The 15,949-nt window shown below is 45.8% G+C and overlaps 2 protein-coding genes and 1 pseudogene across 3 annotated transcripts; all 3 read left to right on the top strand.

Moving 5' to 3' along the window:
- The first annotated feature begins 1,022 nt into the window (after positions 1-1,022).
- LOC310829624 (olfactory receptor 5F1-like) lies at positions 1,023-5,269 on the top strand. Its single transcript, XM_083708330.1, has 2 exons — positions 1,023-1,390; positions 4,159-5,269. The coding sequence occupies exon 2, from the start codon at positions 4,233-4,235 to the stop codon at positions 5,178-5,180; it is 948 nt and encodes a 315-aa protein (XP_083564456.1). The 5' UTR covers positions 1,023-1,390; positions 4,159-4,232; the 3' UTR covers positions 5,181-5,269.
- Positions 5,270-10,284: 5,015 nt separating this feature from the next.
- LOC310830798 (olfactory receptor 5V1-like) lies at positions 10,285-10,969 on the top strand (annotated as a pseudogene). Its single transcript has one exon. The product of its transcript is annotated as an olfactory receptor 5V1-like (transcript).
- A 4,053-nt stretch (positions 10,970-15,022) lies between these two features.
- Positions 15,023-15,949, top strand: LOC310830584 (olfactory receptor 5F1-like; the record flags this gene model as incomplete). Its single annotated transcript, XM_083710364.1, has 1 exon — positions 15,023-15,949. One exon carries the CDS (start codon positions 15,023-15,025, stop codon positions 15,947-15,949), a length of 927 nt encoding a protein of 308 aa, XP_083566490.1.

Genomic DNA, 15,949 nt, shown 5'->3' with positions numbered 1-15,949 from the left:
CATCATGCACATGCGCAGAAGCGCCAAAATGTGACCCGCGCACGCGCAGACGCGCTGTCATGTCTTGCATTCCATTTGGGATGTGAACAGGGCTCCAGAACGGATCCTGTTCGCATCCCGAGGTACCACTGTATTTAATATCAGAATGTAAACTTTTAAGTTTATTTTAATGGTTTATTATTATATGGCTGTAAACTTATCCTGGGATCTTATGGTGAAGGGTGGATAATAAATCCATTAAATTCGTAAGTGTAAACTGTGTTCTGATTTCTGGTAAAATAAAATAAAAATAGCCGTACAAGAATTTATAATGAAGGGGCAAGAATCTGTGATCTCCAAATGTCATTGGACTCCAACTCCCATCAGCCCTAATGATCAGGAAAGCAACACCTGGTGGACCGCAGGTCCTTGTCAGGGCCTTGACTGTATGGCTACTCCTGGTAGTGTATCATAAAATCCATGTGACACCACTGTGTTTGGAGTTTCTCCAAAACTGTATGCCCCTCTCCTGTGCACAAGCTGTCCCCAATACACGGAGATGGGATTGAGAGCCATTGAGCAAAATGACATCATAAGGCAGTGCTGATTTAAGTACATACTACCGTGACACCATACATACTACTGGGACGCAGGTGGCGCTGTGGGTTAAAGCCTCAGCGCCTAGGACTTGCCGATCGAAAGGTCGGCGGTTCGAATCCCTGCGGCGGGGTGCGCTCCCGCTGCTCGGTCCCAGCACCTGCCAACCTAGCAGTTCGAAAGCACCTCCGGGTGCAAGTAGATAAATAGGGACCGCTTTCTAGCGGGAAGGTAAACGGCGTTTCCGTGTGCGGCTCTGGCTCGCCAGAGCAGCGATGTCACGCTGGCCACGTGACCCGGAAGTGTCTCCGGACAGCGCTGGCCCCTGGCCTCTTGAGTGAGATGGGCGCACAACCCCAGAGTCTGTCAAGACTGGCCCGTACGGGCAGGGGTACCTTTACCTTTACTTACTGTGACACCATGGGAGAAATCAGTGAGCAGCAGCCACACTTTTAAAGGAAGATGTAGTCCTCTTTGATTCACAGTATCCCCCGGGAGCAATTATTGACAAACTCAGCAGCCCCAAGTCTACTTTACTTCCAAGACCACAAGCATTATTTATTATTATTTCTGGATCAACTTATTTCTCCCTCTCCCAAGAGGCAGTGCTAATGATCATCCATGTGCTCTCTTTTTCTTCATGCCCATTATACCTTGCAGCCCCAGAGGAAATAGTCTTGGTTTTAAAAAAGAAAAACAGCAAAAGGATGGCTGTAGTAGATATTCAATGAAGAGATGAAGGATCTCAGATAATAGATAAAAGCCACCCCAGAACAACTGGGGCCTAGGGCAGGAAGAATTTTGACTTCTCAAGGTGATGAGAATTTTATTGTTATTCATGTTTTTATACTGTATTTGATCCTGCTTTTACAATTAAGTGTTTTAAATTTGTTGTTAGCCACCCTAAGCCCGGTTTTCTGAACCGGGAAGGGTGGGGTATAAATAAAATTATTATTGTTGTTGTTGTTGTTGTTGTTGTTGTTGTTGTTGTTGTTAGATAATTCCAGTGCCAAGAAAGAAGCACCCATTGGCAATGGCTGGTAACAGTAGTATCTCTTTTACATTCTGAAGCAGCATACATAGTAACAGGTAAGAAATGAGGCTCTTACCTGTTCAACTATGGCTCTTCTCATGTTTTCTGGACTGTGAAAACAGCTCAGTGGGCAGCTTCAGGGATTGTTCTGAGATACAAAATGTGATCCTGTTTAAGGTGTCTCTTTCTATTTTCACTCTTCATCAAATGCCACCTTTTGTTTTATTAATAAACATACTTCTTCTTTAACTAATGGCCAATATAACAGGTGTTTTAATAGTTGGAGACAGACTTCTTGTAGTGTTTACAGTCCTTTGTGGGCAAAGGAAATAAAGTTCTACTCCAGAGATGGGAAACCTGTGGCCCTCTGGAGACTGCTGGACCACAACTCCCATCACCCTGACTAGGGCAGCACATATAGGCTATAACCTGAGTCCAGTGCCAGATTAAACCCTGTGGAGGTCCCTGGGCAGTCAAAATCTCAGGGGCCCCTCACAAATCATCTCCTATTATGTTTTTGATTTTACCAACCAACAATTTTAATAAACCAATTTCAAGATCAAATCAATATTATTTTGATCTGTTGTCGCTGAGCCCCTAACAGGCATGGCGCCCACAGGCCGGCACCTACTCTGCCTATTTGGTAATCCAGCACTGCCTGCACCATGAAAAGGAAGGGGAGAGGCAAGCTAACTAACCCTTCCTTCTTCTTAACTTCAGTGTTTTCACCAAGTAGACATACTCACCTGTCAGGGACTGGGCAGAGGAGGAATGGTGGAGACTGCCTCCCCTTCCTGTCCCTTCCAGGGAGGAGGAAGAGAAAGACAATATAGATTTACAACAGTCATTTGCGGGAGGTCACAGCTCAGAGGCGGATGAGGGGGAAAGTTGGGAAATAATGGGAGAGGAGGAGGAGGAGGAGGCAGAAGGGGAACAGTGGCTGGCTGACACTGTTTCATTAGAAAGCATCCCAGACCATCCATCTCCCAGGACCCGGTGAGCCTTGAAAGTAAGAGAGCAAAGAGCTCAAAGACAGAAGGCACATAGCAACACCCGTAGAAGTGCCGAATGGTGAAGTGAGAGAGACGGAGGGTGGAGATTCACTCAGGACAATGCCATTATCCAAGAGGCTGGGTTCTATAGCCTCTCTCTGTGAATATTGAAATAAGAAAGGATGGTAGGAAACCTTTCCTTGTCTTTATAATTTCCTGGGCAACCAGCCGGGAGCTGCTGACAGCATCCGGACACCACACCACCCATTAACATTGGACGGAGGGAGGTAGCATTGTGCTCTAAATAAAAGTTTTGGAGTTCATACCAGAATAGCTTATAGGTCTCATATGCACTTATCCAGGGAACTGCTCCTCTCCAGTCCTGTCCCCCTCCCCAAACCCTGTTCATGACAGCATATTCATGTAATTGTGGAAGTGTCTTTGGGTTCCTGGAGAGAGACATAGGGCATCTGTGTCAGAAATATGGAATGCCTTTTTGTTCTTGGTAATAACCAGTTGTGCATTTGTAGAAGTGGGTAGGAACCATGCAGAACTTGTTCTGAACATTTTAGCTGCATACCAACCCATGACTAGGAATGAAACCTGCCTCTACAAGTGCCCTTTTAGCATCCTATGTAGCAGAGAAAGGGGAGTTGTTCAAATATGGCTTTCTGGCACTTAAGATTTTCTTAATAGCCTTGGAATCATGAATTGTTTATTGATTATTTTTTACATTTTAAATGTTTCCTTGTATTTCTAGTTTAAAGATTTGTAAATGTTTTAGGTTTGCTTTATAATGTGCATAGATTTCTAAAGTAATTTTACAGAATTATCCTGTAATCATGTTTCCTGATTTATTTAGCATTAATACTTTTTATCCTATGGGGAAACTGCATTTTAATGCTCCCATCAGTACATTGCCATAGGCATACCCATCAGTACATAAGCAGACCCAGAATAGATACATTAAGATCAAGGGATTGAAGTTACTTAATGTCATTGATTTCAAGTAGTCTACTCTACATTGATACAGCAGTTTATTTTATTTTCCCATTGCTTCACTATTAACTGCCACATTGTATTGGACATTTCATACAACATAACATCCGCTTCTGGAAATATGGTGGAATATATTGCAGATTTAACACATATTTTATGTTATTTGCAAACAGATTTTTTTCTGGAAGCAAATAACACCAGAATAGTATACAAAAATAGTGAAATAGTTCTAAGCACATGGTCTGAGTTTTTAGAGAGCAAGTTCAATCACATCCTATCTTGATGAATTCACATGGTGAAAGCAAGTGAAGAAGGAAGTTTCACTTCACCAGAGGTGAGGGGGTGTGACCTAACTGATCCTAAGAATACAATTCTATGGTCTTAGCGCATTCATGCATTAATTAGCCCTAAGCTAGCTAGTTATATTTGACTGCAGTTTTCCACAGGATGCCTTCTGCCCTGGCCTAGACATTCTGTGAAATTACAATGACAACTGTAGGTGAACAATAAAAGCTTATTTGCAAACAGTCTAACTGACTCACTGCTTCTTATTTACAGAACTACCAGCATTAACAGATCAAACTGCTGTGACCTCCCCTCCCACTTAGGAAGGCTCACTATCCTGACCAAAGATGGACTCCCTCAAATCTATGGGGAGACAGAATACAACACGTGTCACAGAGTTTATCCTCATGGGATTCTCTATTGATGTGAAGAATCAGGTGCTTCTCTTTGCCTTAGGACTTTCAGCCTATCTATTGACTTTGTCGGGGAATCTGGCCATCATTGTATTAATTCGGGTGGACCAGAGCCTCCACACACCCATGTACTTCCTCCTGGGAAACCTCTCTTTTATTGAGATCTGCTACACTTCCACCACAGTCCCTAAGATGCTGTGGGATCTCTTGTTGGGAGACAAGAAAATCTCCTTTGTAGGATGTGCACTGCAGATGTATTTCTTTGTCACGTTGGGGGGCACAGAATGTGTGCTCCTCTCAGCCATGGCATATGACCGCTATGCAGCTATCTGCCACCCATTGCACTACACTCTGCTCATGAGCCCACCAGTACGTAGGAGTCTGCTGGCAGTTTCATGGGCTGTTGGCAACTTCAATTCCTTGGTCAACACAGCAATGGTCTTTTCCTTAAATTTCTGCCAGTCCCATGAGATTGACCACTTCTTCTGTGACATACCTCCCCTTCTGCACATCTCTTGTTCTGACACATTTGTCAGCCAGCTCATAACCTTCACCATCTCTGGGTGTGTTATCATTATGCCATTCTGCCTGACCCTTCTCTCCTATGCCTTGATTGTCTCCTCGGTGCTCAAAATCCGCACAGCTCATGGTAGAATCAAGGCATTCTCCACCTGTGCTTCCCACCTCACTGTGGTGAGCATCTTCTTTGGTACTATCATTTACACCTACATACGGCCCTCCTCCACTCATTCTATGGAACAGGACCGCCTAGTTTCTGTGCTGTATGCCATCATCACACCCATGCTCAACCCCCTGATCTATAGCTTCAGGAACAAGGAAGTGCAGGGAGCACTTCAGAGAGCACTAGGGAAGAACAGATAATAGATATGGGACCAGTAAATTGAAAAGTTAAGATCCACCACAAAATTCATCAGATTAGTTTAAAAGACATTGGGTGATATCCTAAGTCAGGAGTGGCCAACATGGTGCTCTCCAGATATTGTTGGAGTACAAGTCTCATCTCTGGCTGTTGACCATGATGACTGTGGATTTTGGGAGTTGGATTCCAACAACACCATGATGACAACACTTTGACTACTCCAGTACCAAGTCCTACTGAAATCAAGGAACAAGATATTTTTATTAGATATGCCAAGTGTGACATGCAGAATAGTTAATAACATTTACAAATCAGAAGGTAGATCTAAAAATTCAACGCAGTGTACAGAATTCCTTTTGCCATGAGCCTTGTTGGACAAATTAGCCTAATGCTACTGAAGTTATATGTACAGGATATCCAGCTATATATCTTCCAGTTGTTTCTACAACAACAAAGTTATCATGACAATACAGGCTGATGGAAAATCCCAATGTCAATTTTGTGTTTCAGTGGTTAGCAAAAGGTCTGATAAGATCCTCAGTGCTGATTGTACAGTATATTAAGCTGTCCTTAGAGGAAACCTTTCATGAGTAACTACTAATTCTGCCTGTAGAGATCAAGTAGTAGACATTCACACAATCCCCTAGGAACAAATCGCTGCGTTATTTACTACACTTGGTGTAATGTAGTTTGCAGCTGCATCGTGGAGGAGACAGAAGTAGACCAGCAAGCTACTGAAACTGGTATGTGAGATTTAAGAAAATACTATCTTTATCAACATCTTTTTCTGGAATGAGATTATGGTGTCACAGGTCTCTCTGTCCTAAGTGCTTTAAGTACCTAACAATGCACCTGCTGGCTACAATCAGTTCCATAATTCTCCAGAAATTTATTTGGTGAAACCTAGAAAATTCTAAATTAACTTCTCGATGTTGTTTCTCACTAATAGTGTACATTTATAACATCTGCTGTTGTGCTTCAGGTACAAGAAGTCTTATAGCCCTATCATGAAAGATGGTCAAAGATGAGCAGAATGAAGGTGAACCACACGGTTGTCACAGAGTTCATCCTCCTGGGCTTATCCAGTGATCCAGCCCAACAGAAACTTCTTTTTTCCTTAGTACTTTTAATCTATCTGCTAACTTTAGTAGGAAATCTAGCAATCATGACTTTGATTTGTGTGGACCGGTGCCTCCAGGAACCAATGTACTTCCTCCTCGGCAACCTTTCATTCATTGAAATCTGCTATGTTAAGTTGTGGGTTGACATAGCAGATGGCACAGCGATTTCTCCAAGTAGCTCTTTATTTTGTAAGCTGGAATAGAACTGACTGCAAACAGCTCAGCCGCCCTGCTTTTATAGGCAGCCGGCTGTCAACATTGTAGCAACAACAGCCCAGAGTTCCCGCCTAAAATAACTGACGTGGACCTGAGTGAAAACTATCTACAGACCTGAGTGAAAACTATATACAGTATCCCCCTGCTGGCCCAGGGTGAAACTTCACTACATAACACCCCTCCCCACCGAGATAAGGCGTTAGTTACAATCGTAATGGTTTCCTTATATACAGCACTACGCATAATGGTTCAATTAGGCACAAAAGCATATCGGTTACATTTCCCATACTTAGACCAACAGTGATACATGTCCAACAACATAGTCCTTTAAATAAGTTGGGAGGTTGGGAACTCTGCCAGACCGCCGGGGACTGGTAGCCAAGTCCGGAGGGCCACACAGTTCTTGCTGAGGCTGTGGTGCGACCCTAGGTGGCGTTGGAACCAACTCCCCTGGATCCGCTGCTGTGGGTGGAGCCTCCGCAAGTGGAGTGGTCTGAGTCTGTGGTAAGTCTGGCAGACCCTCTGAAGCGGCTTGGTTCGGCTCCACACTGGCAGTTTGCGAGGGAGGTGTAGGTGGGGCCTCGCCATCTGTACGTGTCTCTTCTGGAGCCGCAAGCGCAGTTGAGGGCACCTCGGTAGTGTCCAAGTCCCCAACCCTGCACCTAAGCTGGTCAATGTGCCGTCACCACAAGCGTCCGTCTTCAAGTGCCACCTGGTACGAGCGAGGTCCAGTGACTCCCACTACTGTGGCTGGCACCCAAGGAATGTCCCCCACATAGTTCCGGGCAAAGACCTGGTTTCCTGGGACAAATGACCGTGGCGCGTTGGCACAGCCTGGGGGTTCAGCCACGGCAAAGTCCGGGTGTAGCCGGTCGAGCGGTGACCTGAGGCGGCGGCCCATAAGCAGTTCAGCAGGACTCCGCCCTGTGGCCGCATGAGGGGTGATGTGTTGCATGAACAAGTATTCGGCAACCCGCTCATGCCAGTCTCCCCGGTCCAGGCGCGCCAGTGCCTCTTTTGCCGAGCGCACCATTCTTTCCGCTTGCCCGTTGCTGGATGGATGAAAGGGTGCCGTTAGGGCATGGCGGATGCCCAGACCCAAAAGATACCGCTCAAACGTGCCTGACGTGAATTGCGGTCCGTTGTCAGAGGCAAGGACATCAGGACACCCATGCGTTGCAAACAGGCCTCGCAGCACCCGGATGACAGCTTCGGTAGTGGTGGAGGGCATCAGGGCGACCTCCAGCCATTTGGAATAGGCGTCCACCACTACCATAAAGGTCCGGCCATGAAAGGGGCCAGCCAGATCAATGTGCACCCTCGACCAGGGTGTCTTTGGCGTCTCCCAGGTGTGTCCCTTAGCTGCCGGTGGTGCAGGCCTCGACTCTTGGCACGCTTGACAGGTAGACACCCAGGCAGTGATGGCATCATCCATATTAGGCCACCAGACGTAACACCGAGCCAACGCCTTCATTTTGACAATTCCCGGGTGGCCAACGTGCAGAGCCTTCAGGACGCGCTGACGGAGTCCCTAGGGAATCACGACGCGGTCTCCCCACAGCAGACAGCCGCGATGAGCTGAGAGTTCATGTTGTCTGGTTGCGAAGGGCTGGAACTCTGATGCAAAAGGCCCTTGTGGCCACCCCCTCCACACCCAGTTGAGCACCCGGCTGATGGTGCGATCCTGGGCAGACGCGGAGGCCACAGTGGCAGCTGATACAGGCGCTGCCAGAAGATCCTCAATCAGAAGGAGCGATGAAGCTGGAGCCGGGTCTTCCACAAATGCTGGAAGAGGGCAACGGCTGAGGGCGTCGGCATGGCCCATCGATTTCCCCGGGCGATGGATGAGCCGGTAGTGGTAGGCAGCCAGGAAAACAGTCCATCGCAGCATGCGTGGCGAGAGGACCGGTGGAGTTGGACGATCACCGGCAAGGAGGCCCAGGAGTGGCTTGTGGTCAGTGATGAGGTCAAAAGTCCTGCCATAGAGGTATTCATGGAACCTCTTCACTCCAGCCACAAGTGCCAGTGCCTCCTTGTCGAGCTGGCTGTAATTCCGTTCCGTCGGAGATAGCGTCCTGGAAAAGTAGGCGAGCGGTGCTTCTCTTCCGTCTGGAAAACGGTGACTAAGGACAGCACCGATGCCAAAAGGTGAGACGTCGCAGGCAAGGACCAGCGGCCTGGATTCACTGTACTGTACCAGCAAACTGTCTGATGAAAGGAGAGCCTTGACCGCGTTGAAGGCCGCCGTCTCCCGATGACCCCAGGCCCAAGGCGTCTTAGTGCTAAGGAGTCGGTGAAGAGGCTCAGCCACTGTGGCTTTGTGGGGCAGGAACATGTTATAAAAGTTCAGCAGACCCAGGAACGCCTGCAACTCCGTCTTGTTCTTTGGGGTGGGGGCCTGCTGGATAGCGCGGATCTTGGATGTGGTCGGGTGAAGGCCGGAGGCATCGATAAGATAGCCCAGGAACTCTACCTGTGGAACGGCGATCTGGCACTTTTCCCTCTTTACCTTGAGCCCGGCCTCTTGGAACCTGGTCAGCACGGCACGGAGGCGCTCGAACAGCTGCTGGTGTGAGTCTGCAGACACCAAGACGTCATCAAAATATGGTACCACGCCCAGAAGCCCTTGCAGGAGACGCTCCATAAGGCTTTGGAAGATGCCAGGAGCCACACTCACCCCGAACTGCAACCGGCGGCAACGGAATGCCCCCCGGTGGGTGACGATCGTCTGGGCTTCAGCAGTGGCATCATCGACGGGCAGTTGTTGATAGGCTTGGGCAAGGTCCAGCTTAGCAAAGACCTTACCCTCACCCAGGGAATGCAGCAGGTGTTGGACAACAGGAACTGGATAAGCGTGCTGCTGAACTTTTATAACATGTTCCTGCCCCACAAAGCCACAGTGGCTGAGCCTCTTCACCGACTCCTTAGCTCTAAGACGCCTTGGGCCTGGGGTCATCGGGAGACGGCGGCCTTCAACGCGGTCAAGGCTCTCCTTTCATCAGACAGTGTGCTGGTACAGTACAGTGAATCCAGGCCACTGGTCCTTGCCTGCGACGCCTCACCTTTTGGCATCGGTGCTGTCCTTAGTCACCGTTTTCCAGACGGAAGAGAAGCACCGCTCGCCTACTTTTCCAGGACGCTATCTCCGACGGAACGGAATTACAGCCAGCTCGACAAGGAGGCACTGGCACTTGTGGCTGGAGTGAAGAGGTTCCATGAATACCTCTATGGCAGGACTTTTGACCTCATCACTGACCACAAGCCACTCCTGGGCCTCCTTGCCGGTGATCGTCCAACTCCACCGGTCCTCTCGCCACGCATGCTGCGATGGACTGTTTTCCTGGCTGCCTACCACTACCGGCTCATCCATCGCCCGGGGAAATCGATGGGCCATGCCGACGCCCTCAGCCGTTGCCCTCTTCCAGCATTTGAGGAAGACCCGGCTCCAGCTTCATCGCTCCTTCTGATTGAGGATCTTCCGGCAGCGCCTGTATCAGCTGCCACTGTGGCCTCCGCGTCTGCCCAGGATCGCACCATCAGCCGGGTGCTCAACTGGGTGTGGAGGGGGTGGCCACAAGGGCCTTTTGCATCGGAGTTCCAGCCCTTCGCAACCAGACAACATGAACTCTCAGCTCATCGCGGCTGTCTGCTGTGGGGAGACCGCGATGAGCTGAGCAGACCTGAGTGAAAAGTATATACAGTATCCCCCTGCTGGCCCAGGGTGAAACCACACTACATAACATGCTACACCTCTTCCACTGTCCCAAAGATGCTCTGGAACCTCATGTCAGGAGACTGGACCATCTCCTTCACTGGCTGTGCTCTCCAGATGTATTTCACTTTAGGAGGCACAGAGTGTGTACTCCTCTCAGCCATGGCGTATGACCGTTATGCAGCCATCTGCCACCCGTTGCGCTACACCGTGCTGATGAGCCAGCCAACCTGTAAAGGATTGCTAACAGTTTCATGGACTGTTGGCAACTTCAACTCTATCATCAACACAGCCTTGGTTTTCTCACTTGACTTCTGTAATTCAAACCAAATAGAGCACTTTTTCTGTGACATTCCTCCCCTTTTGCACCTCTCCTGCTCTGACACAAGACTGAGCAAGCTGGTGACCTTTACAGTCTCTGGATGTTGGCATTACCATGTCCTTCTTCCTAACTCTACTCTCCTACATCTTCATTGTCTTCACTGTGCTCAAAATACGTACATCTCGGGGTCGGATCAAAGCTTTCTCCACCTGTGCATCCCACCTCACTGTGGTGAGCATCTTCTATGGAACCGTCATCTTCACTTACCTAACTCCATCCTCCAGCCATTCCACTGAACGGGAGCAGCTGATCTCTGTGCTCTATGCCATCATCACCTCTCTGCTGAACCCTCTAATCTACAGCTTCAGAAACAAGGATGTGCAAAGTGCTCTTCGTAGACTGTTTGGAACACACACATAGAGAAAATGGGCCTGGAATCTTAAACAATTCAGCAAAAGAAAATCAGTAACACAAGTTGAAAAATATTTCAAATGTTTTATCCATGTGAACGTTTACACATTTTGTTATATTTATTTGTCATCATTAATGCTCTTTTTTATTCTGATCAGTAACAAAAATAGATAACCCAACCCAGCAGAAGTGGGCAACCTGTGGCGCTACAGTTGTTTCTGGACTACAAATCCTATAGCCCTTTGATCATTCTATCTGGGACTGATGGAAGTTGGAGTCCAGTAACATCTGGAGGGTCAAAGGCTCCCCACCCCTGCAATACAGCCTTAAGGTCCAGGATCATTGTCCATGGAAACATGAGGCAGTTTTCCTTTTCTGTGTTTCATGGGTTCTCCCACTCCTCCAACAACACTCCCAACAAGTCCAACAACCTTCTCATTTTTGAGGAGGAAAACCAGATAATAGAGTGCTTTGCATGTATAATCAGTGGCTTTGTGAAGTGGGAGTCAGCCCACCATCCTCTATGGTTGAAAAAGCTGGAGAGCTATTAGAATGTGGACAGGTTTGAACATTGGCTTTAGTATGTAGACCCAACAGAATCCATCCTGAACCACTAGATACAGGCATTGAAGAGTTGCTGGTTATCACCCTGAAATTGGAGTGGGTGTTTCAGAAGAATTAAATGAGCTTCCCCTACCATCTCAAAAGGAAGGATTTTGCTGAAACTTTTCAATTTAGACCTACAAATGAAGAGGTGCATCCAATGTTCGTCATATGTGGAACTGAGCCTTTGGGCTTAATTGATTTCAATGGGTCTGTGCTGACTGAGACCTGGCTGGATATCCTCAAAGATTGTGGGCAAGCTCTCAAAACACCAAGAAAATAATATATTCAGCTCTTGGGATGCTTATTTTTATGGGGCATTTGAACTGTGAATTCCTTTGTAGCAGCTAAAATTGTATTAGCTCGTGGATAGAAATCTTTTTCACCTACACTGATGAAATGGTGGTTGAAAGCATTAGATATTGGAGATTAGAAATTGATAAAATTTCTAATTTCTTTCAGAAATCTCTCTTGTTTATTACACACCTTAATGTACAATGTACTAAAGAAATTTGTTTTGTTACATATTTCTCTCTATATAATAAAAATGTAAGGCTGTCATCATTCACCCCTATTGGAGGATTTGTAGTACCTCTTCACAGTCCTGAATTTTCATGAAGGCAGAGTAGGATAGGGGAGCAAAAATGAAGGCAGATTGTACAACAGCAGTGGCTGTGGTACAGGAGCGAGAATGAAAAATCACTGAGAGGGGGGAAGTTGTGGTTTAAAACAGCAGAAGAATTTAAAGCAGGAATGTAGAGAACTTAGAGCAAAGTGTCAGTTTTAAGCAATGGCAGAGGTTTGAGTAAAGTACTATGGAATATTTGAGGGCTCCACATCCTTTATCTATCTCACATGAGGCAGCTGATAAATGGAAGAAGGAGAAGTTTGAGTACAGCAAGAAGGAAGGGACTCTGAAAGGAAAAAAGTAGCCATTTTAAATAATGGCAGAGGTTTGTGTGGAGTTTGCAGGGGATGACACTGAGAGGGGAAGTGATTGTTTAAAACAACATTTCAGTACAGTAAGAAGGGTGTTTGGAAAGGCTCAGTTGTTTTCACTTTTTGGTGTTATCATCTGTGTTATACTTCTCATTGTTAAAAACTGTTATGTTTGGGTTTTTTCTTTAAAAAAAATACAACCTCTCAATGTCCCTTCATCTCTCCTTTATTCATACCTTTTGCAATTGTTTAAAACCACAATTTTCTTCTCAGTGTCCTCCACCCAAACTTCTGCCATGGCAAGAAATGGTAGGAGGGAGAAAGCATTGTTGCTACTCCACTTACATTACAGCATTCCAATTCCGTTTTATAAAAACATTTCCGCTTTTTAAAAACAAAAACAATTTAGGGACAAAAAGTATAAAAATACATGGCATGACATATTTGCTCTTCAAACATATCATTAAGGATTTCTGAACTGGTCATAAACCACATTTTTGTATGTTTCTATTAGAATTTTGGAATGCTTTAAATTAAGATTAGGAAATGTAAAAACACAAAATTGTCTCATGGCCTTTCCGATAGATATCCACTGTACTTATTCCCTCAGCTCTTTGAGCTGCTCCCACTTGAGAATATTTTAATGACTCAAGTAGATTCTTTACATTCCTCAAAGGGACTAATTTCAACAGCCCCACTGTGAAATAATCTGAAGTTAGCATAACACAAGCATCTTACTATGCAGTTGTCAACAAGAAGAGATGCTGGACAGCAGATAAAAAGGCACCCAAAATGAAATGTTGATTCATTTACTGTATTTCTTCAGAATTGACATCTTAGCAATGGAATGAGGTTTGTTTCTCTTTCTCTTTTAACTCTCACAATTGGACTTCCTTCCCCTGCTTCATATGATTTTAGACAGACCCTCCCCCAACTGAAAGGGATGGATCTGGTGCCTTCATGTCTAGTTTGAGCCTGAAGAGTTTATGGCTAGGGTCCAACAGGGTTATTTAGGCATGCTCAAGAACTTGGGCACACTAAAGGAAATGCTGGCTTCTCCTCCCCCTCCCCCTTTGAACAGTAGATTCAGTGCTTTATCCCAATATGTGCTTGATGTGTAGTAAGGGCTCCTGGGATGCTCATGAAACTGGAATGAGTGTGGATTAACTTGATCTGAGATGCTGTAGCTGCAAAATGTGTAGCTTTCAAATATGTGTAGATGAGTTGCCACTGTCATAATTTGAAGTACATCAGTGTAACTGGTAAATCAAGAATATTACAACACATGGAATAGTAGGCTCATTAATAACTCAATATAGTGTTGAGTGAATCCCTGATAACTGTAGAATAACACAGATTTTAACAATAGTGGTTGGCTTGTGTAGCTGCAAAGTCCTTTGCTTTCATTCAGTAGCAGTTGTTAGACCAAAGACAAACGAACAAAGGGGTCATTAGAGGAATTTATATGATATGTGGGAAAATAGAATACAGAAGGGATAACCAATATATCAATACACATTTGTTCTATTTAATCCAAACATAGAGAGGTAGTGCTGAGGCAAATGGTCTGCTTCTTTTTAAATCTTGGTCTCAACCGGTCAGTCAGGATAGACCAGAAGTCGGAGGCCATGATATGGTAGAAGAGAGGGAAGGAACAAGAGGAGACTGGGAGAAGCAGAGTTGGCAGCCATTGCAATGGAGGGAAAATAAGAAGACCGAGAAAAAGCTGGAGAAGGTCTGAGGCTAATTACCTCAGTGGTGACTTACAGGGAGAAGGGAGAAATGCATAGCGCTAGGCTGGATGTAACAGTACAGCAAATAAACAAAACAGGATGAGATCTAATGATAGCAAAAGTCTGAAGCTCAAAGAGTAAGGGCTCACCAGGAGGTCTCTGACACTAAACTTTTGAATCCGTAGGTCTTCTCAGTTGGAAGGAGGGAAGTGACATCTCCTTCTGTGTTATGCTCACACTAATCCTTCTTTAGCTCCAGTAGCACAGTAGTTTGTCTCCACATAATTGACAGGCATAGAGGAAATGAACTTAATCAGAGAGATTTGGCTTCCTATTTCTTTCTTTCAGAACCTCATAGATCAACACATAATGATGAAACACAAACATAGAGAGACACAGGTGCAAGACAGCACAATGCCTGGAGAACAAATTGTTCACATGACACAAACAATTAAGCCACATCACTTGTTACAGGACAAGGATGTTTGAGAAGTTGCTATTCATTCTGCTTTGGAGGGAAATATATCTAGCCCCAACAATCAATCACTCAGCACGATTGAAAACCATCCATGGAGTCTTCCCAATAGCCATTTTTATGAAGTGCAATCAGTGCTACCTAACATTTTATCAGTAGCTGTGTCAGACTTTAAAGCCCCATTAAACAGTTGTCAATACTTAACCCCTCTTATTATGTCCCCCCCCCCTCCTGAATGTGCAGCTCTTTGTACAGTGAAGGAAGCCCTCTGAGGAGTCCTGATGTCTTCTGAAGATAGAAATCCATGGCAAAATGGAAAGGAAAAACCAAACCACTCTGAAAGAATTCATCTTTTTGGGACTGTCAGATGACCCTAAACTCCAGAGCCTCCTCTTTGCTATTGGACTGATGATCTACGTAATCACCTTAACAGGGAATCTAACCATCATTATTTTAATACAGGCTGACCAGCACCTCCACACTCCTATGTACTTCTTGCTGAGCAACCTGTCATTTACAGAGATCTGCTACATCACCACCACCGTGCCAAAGATGTTGTGGGACCTTCTGTCCAAGGACAAGACCATCTCCTTTGCAGGCTGTGTGATCCAGATGTATTTTTTTCTAACCACAGCTGCCACAGAAGGCGCCCTCCTTTCTGTCATGGCATATGATCGCTATGCCGCCATCTGCCACCCACTGCGCTACACTTTGCTCATGAGCCAGCCAATCCTCAGGTGGCTTTTGGCTGCTTCATGGACCATTGGAAATATCAATGCCATTGTCAACACATCTTTTATATTCTCCCTGAACTTCTGTGGCTCCAATAAGATTATGCATTTCTTTTGTGACATCCCACCTCTCCTGCACCTCTCCTGCTCGGATACCTCCCTTGCTGAGTTGGTGACTTTCATAATCTCTGGAAGCATAATGATAACAACAGTCTCCTTGATTGTACTCTCCTACATCCTCATTGTCTCAGCTGTACTCAAAATTCATTCAGCACAGGGTAGGATCAAGACATTCTCAACCTGTGCTTCCCATCTTACTGTGGTGAGCATTTTCTACAGCACAGCCATCTTCACCTACATGTCTCCTTCCTCCAGCCGCTCCATGGAACAGGAGCGCTTGATCTCTGTGTTATACACCATCATCACTCCTTTTCTGAATCCCCTCATCTACAGCTTCAGAAACAGGGAAATGCAACTTGCATTTCTGAATGTTCTTGGAAAGAAATAA

The sequence above is a fragment of the Podarcis gaigeae genome (assembly GCF_964106915.1).
Source record: "Podarcis gaigeae genome assembly, chromosome: 13".
Taxonomy (NCBI): domain Eukaryota; kingdom Metazoa; phylum Chordata; class Lepidosauria; order Squamata; family Lacertidae; genus Podarcis; species Podarcis gaigeae.
The sequence above is the reverse complement of the archived record's forward strand: the minus strand, read 5'-3'. Positions and strand labels throughout refer to the sequence as shown.

Excerpts from the sequence above, each read along its gene's own strand:
- LOC310829624 (XM_083708330.1), top strand. The coding sequence starts at position 4,233 with ATGGACTCCCTCAAATCTATGGGGAGACAGAATACAACACGTGTCACA.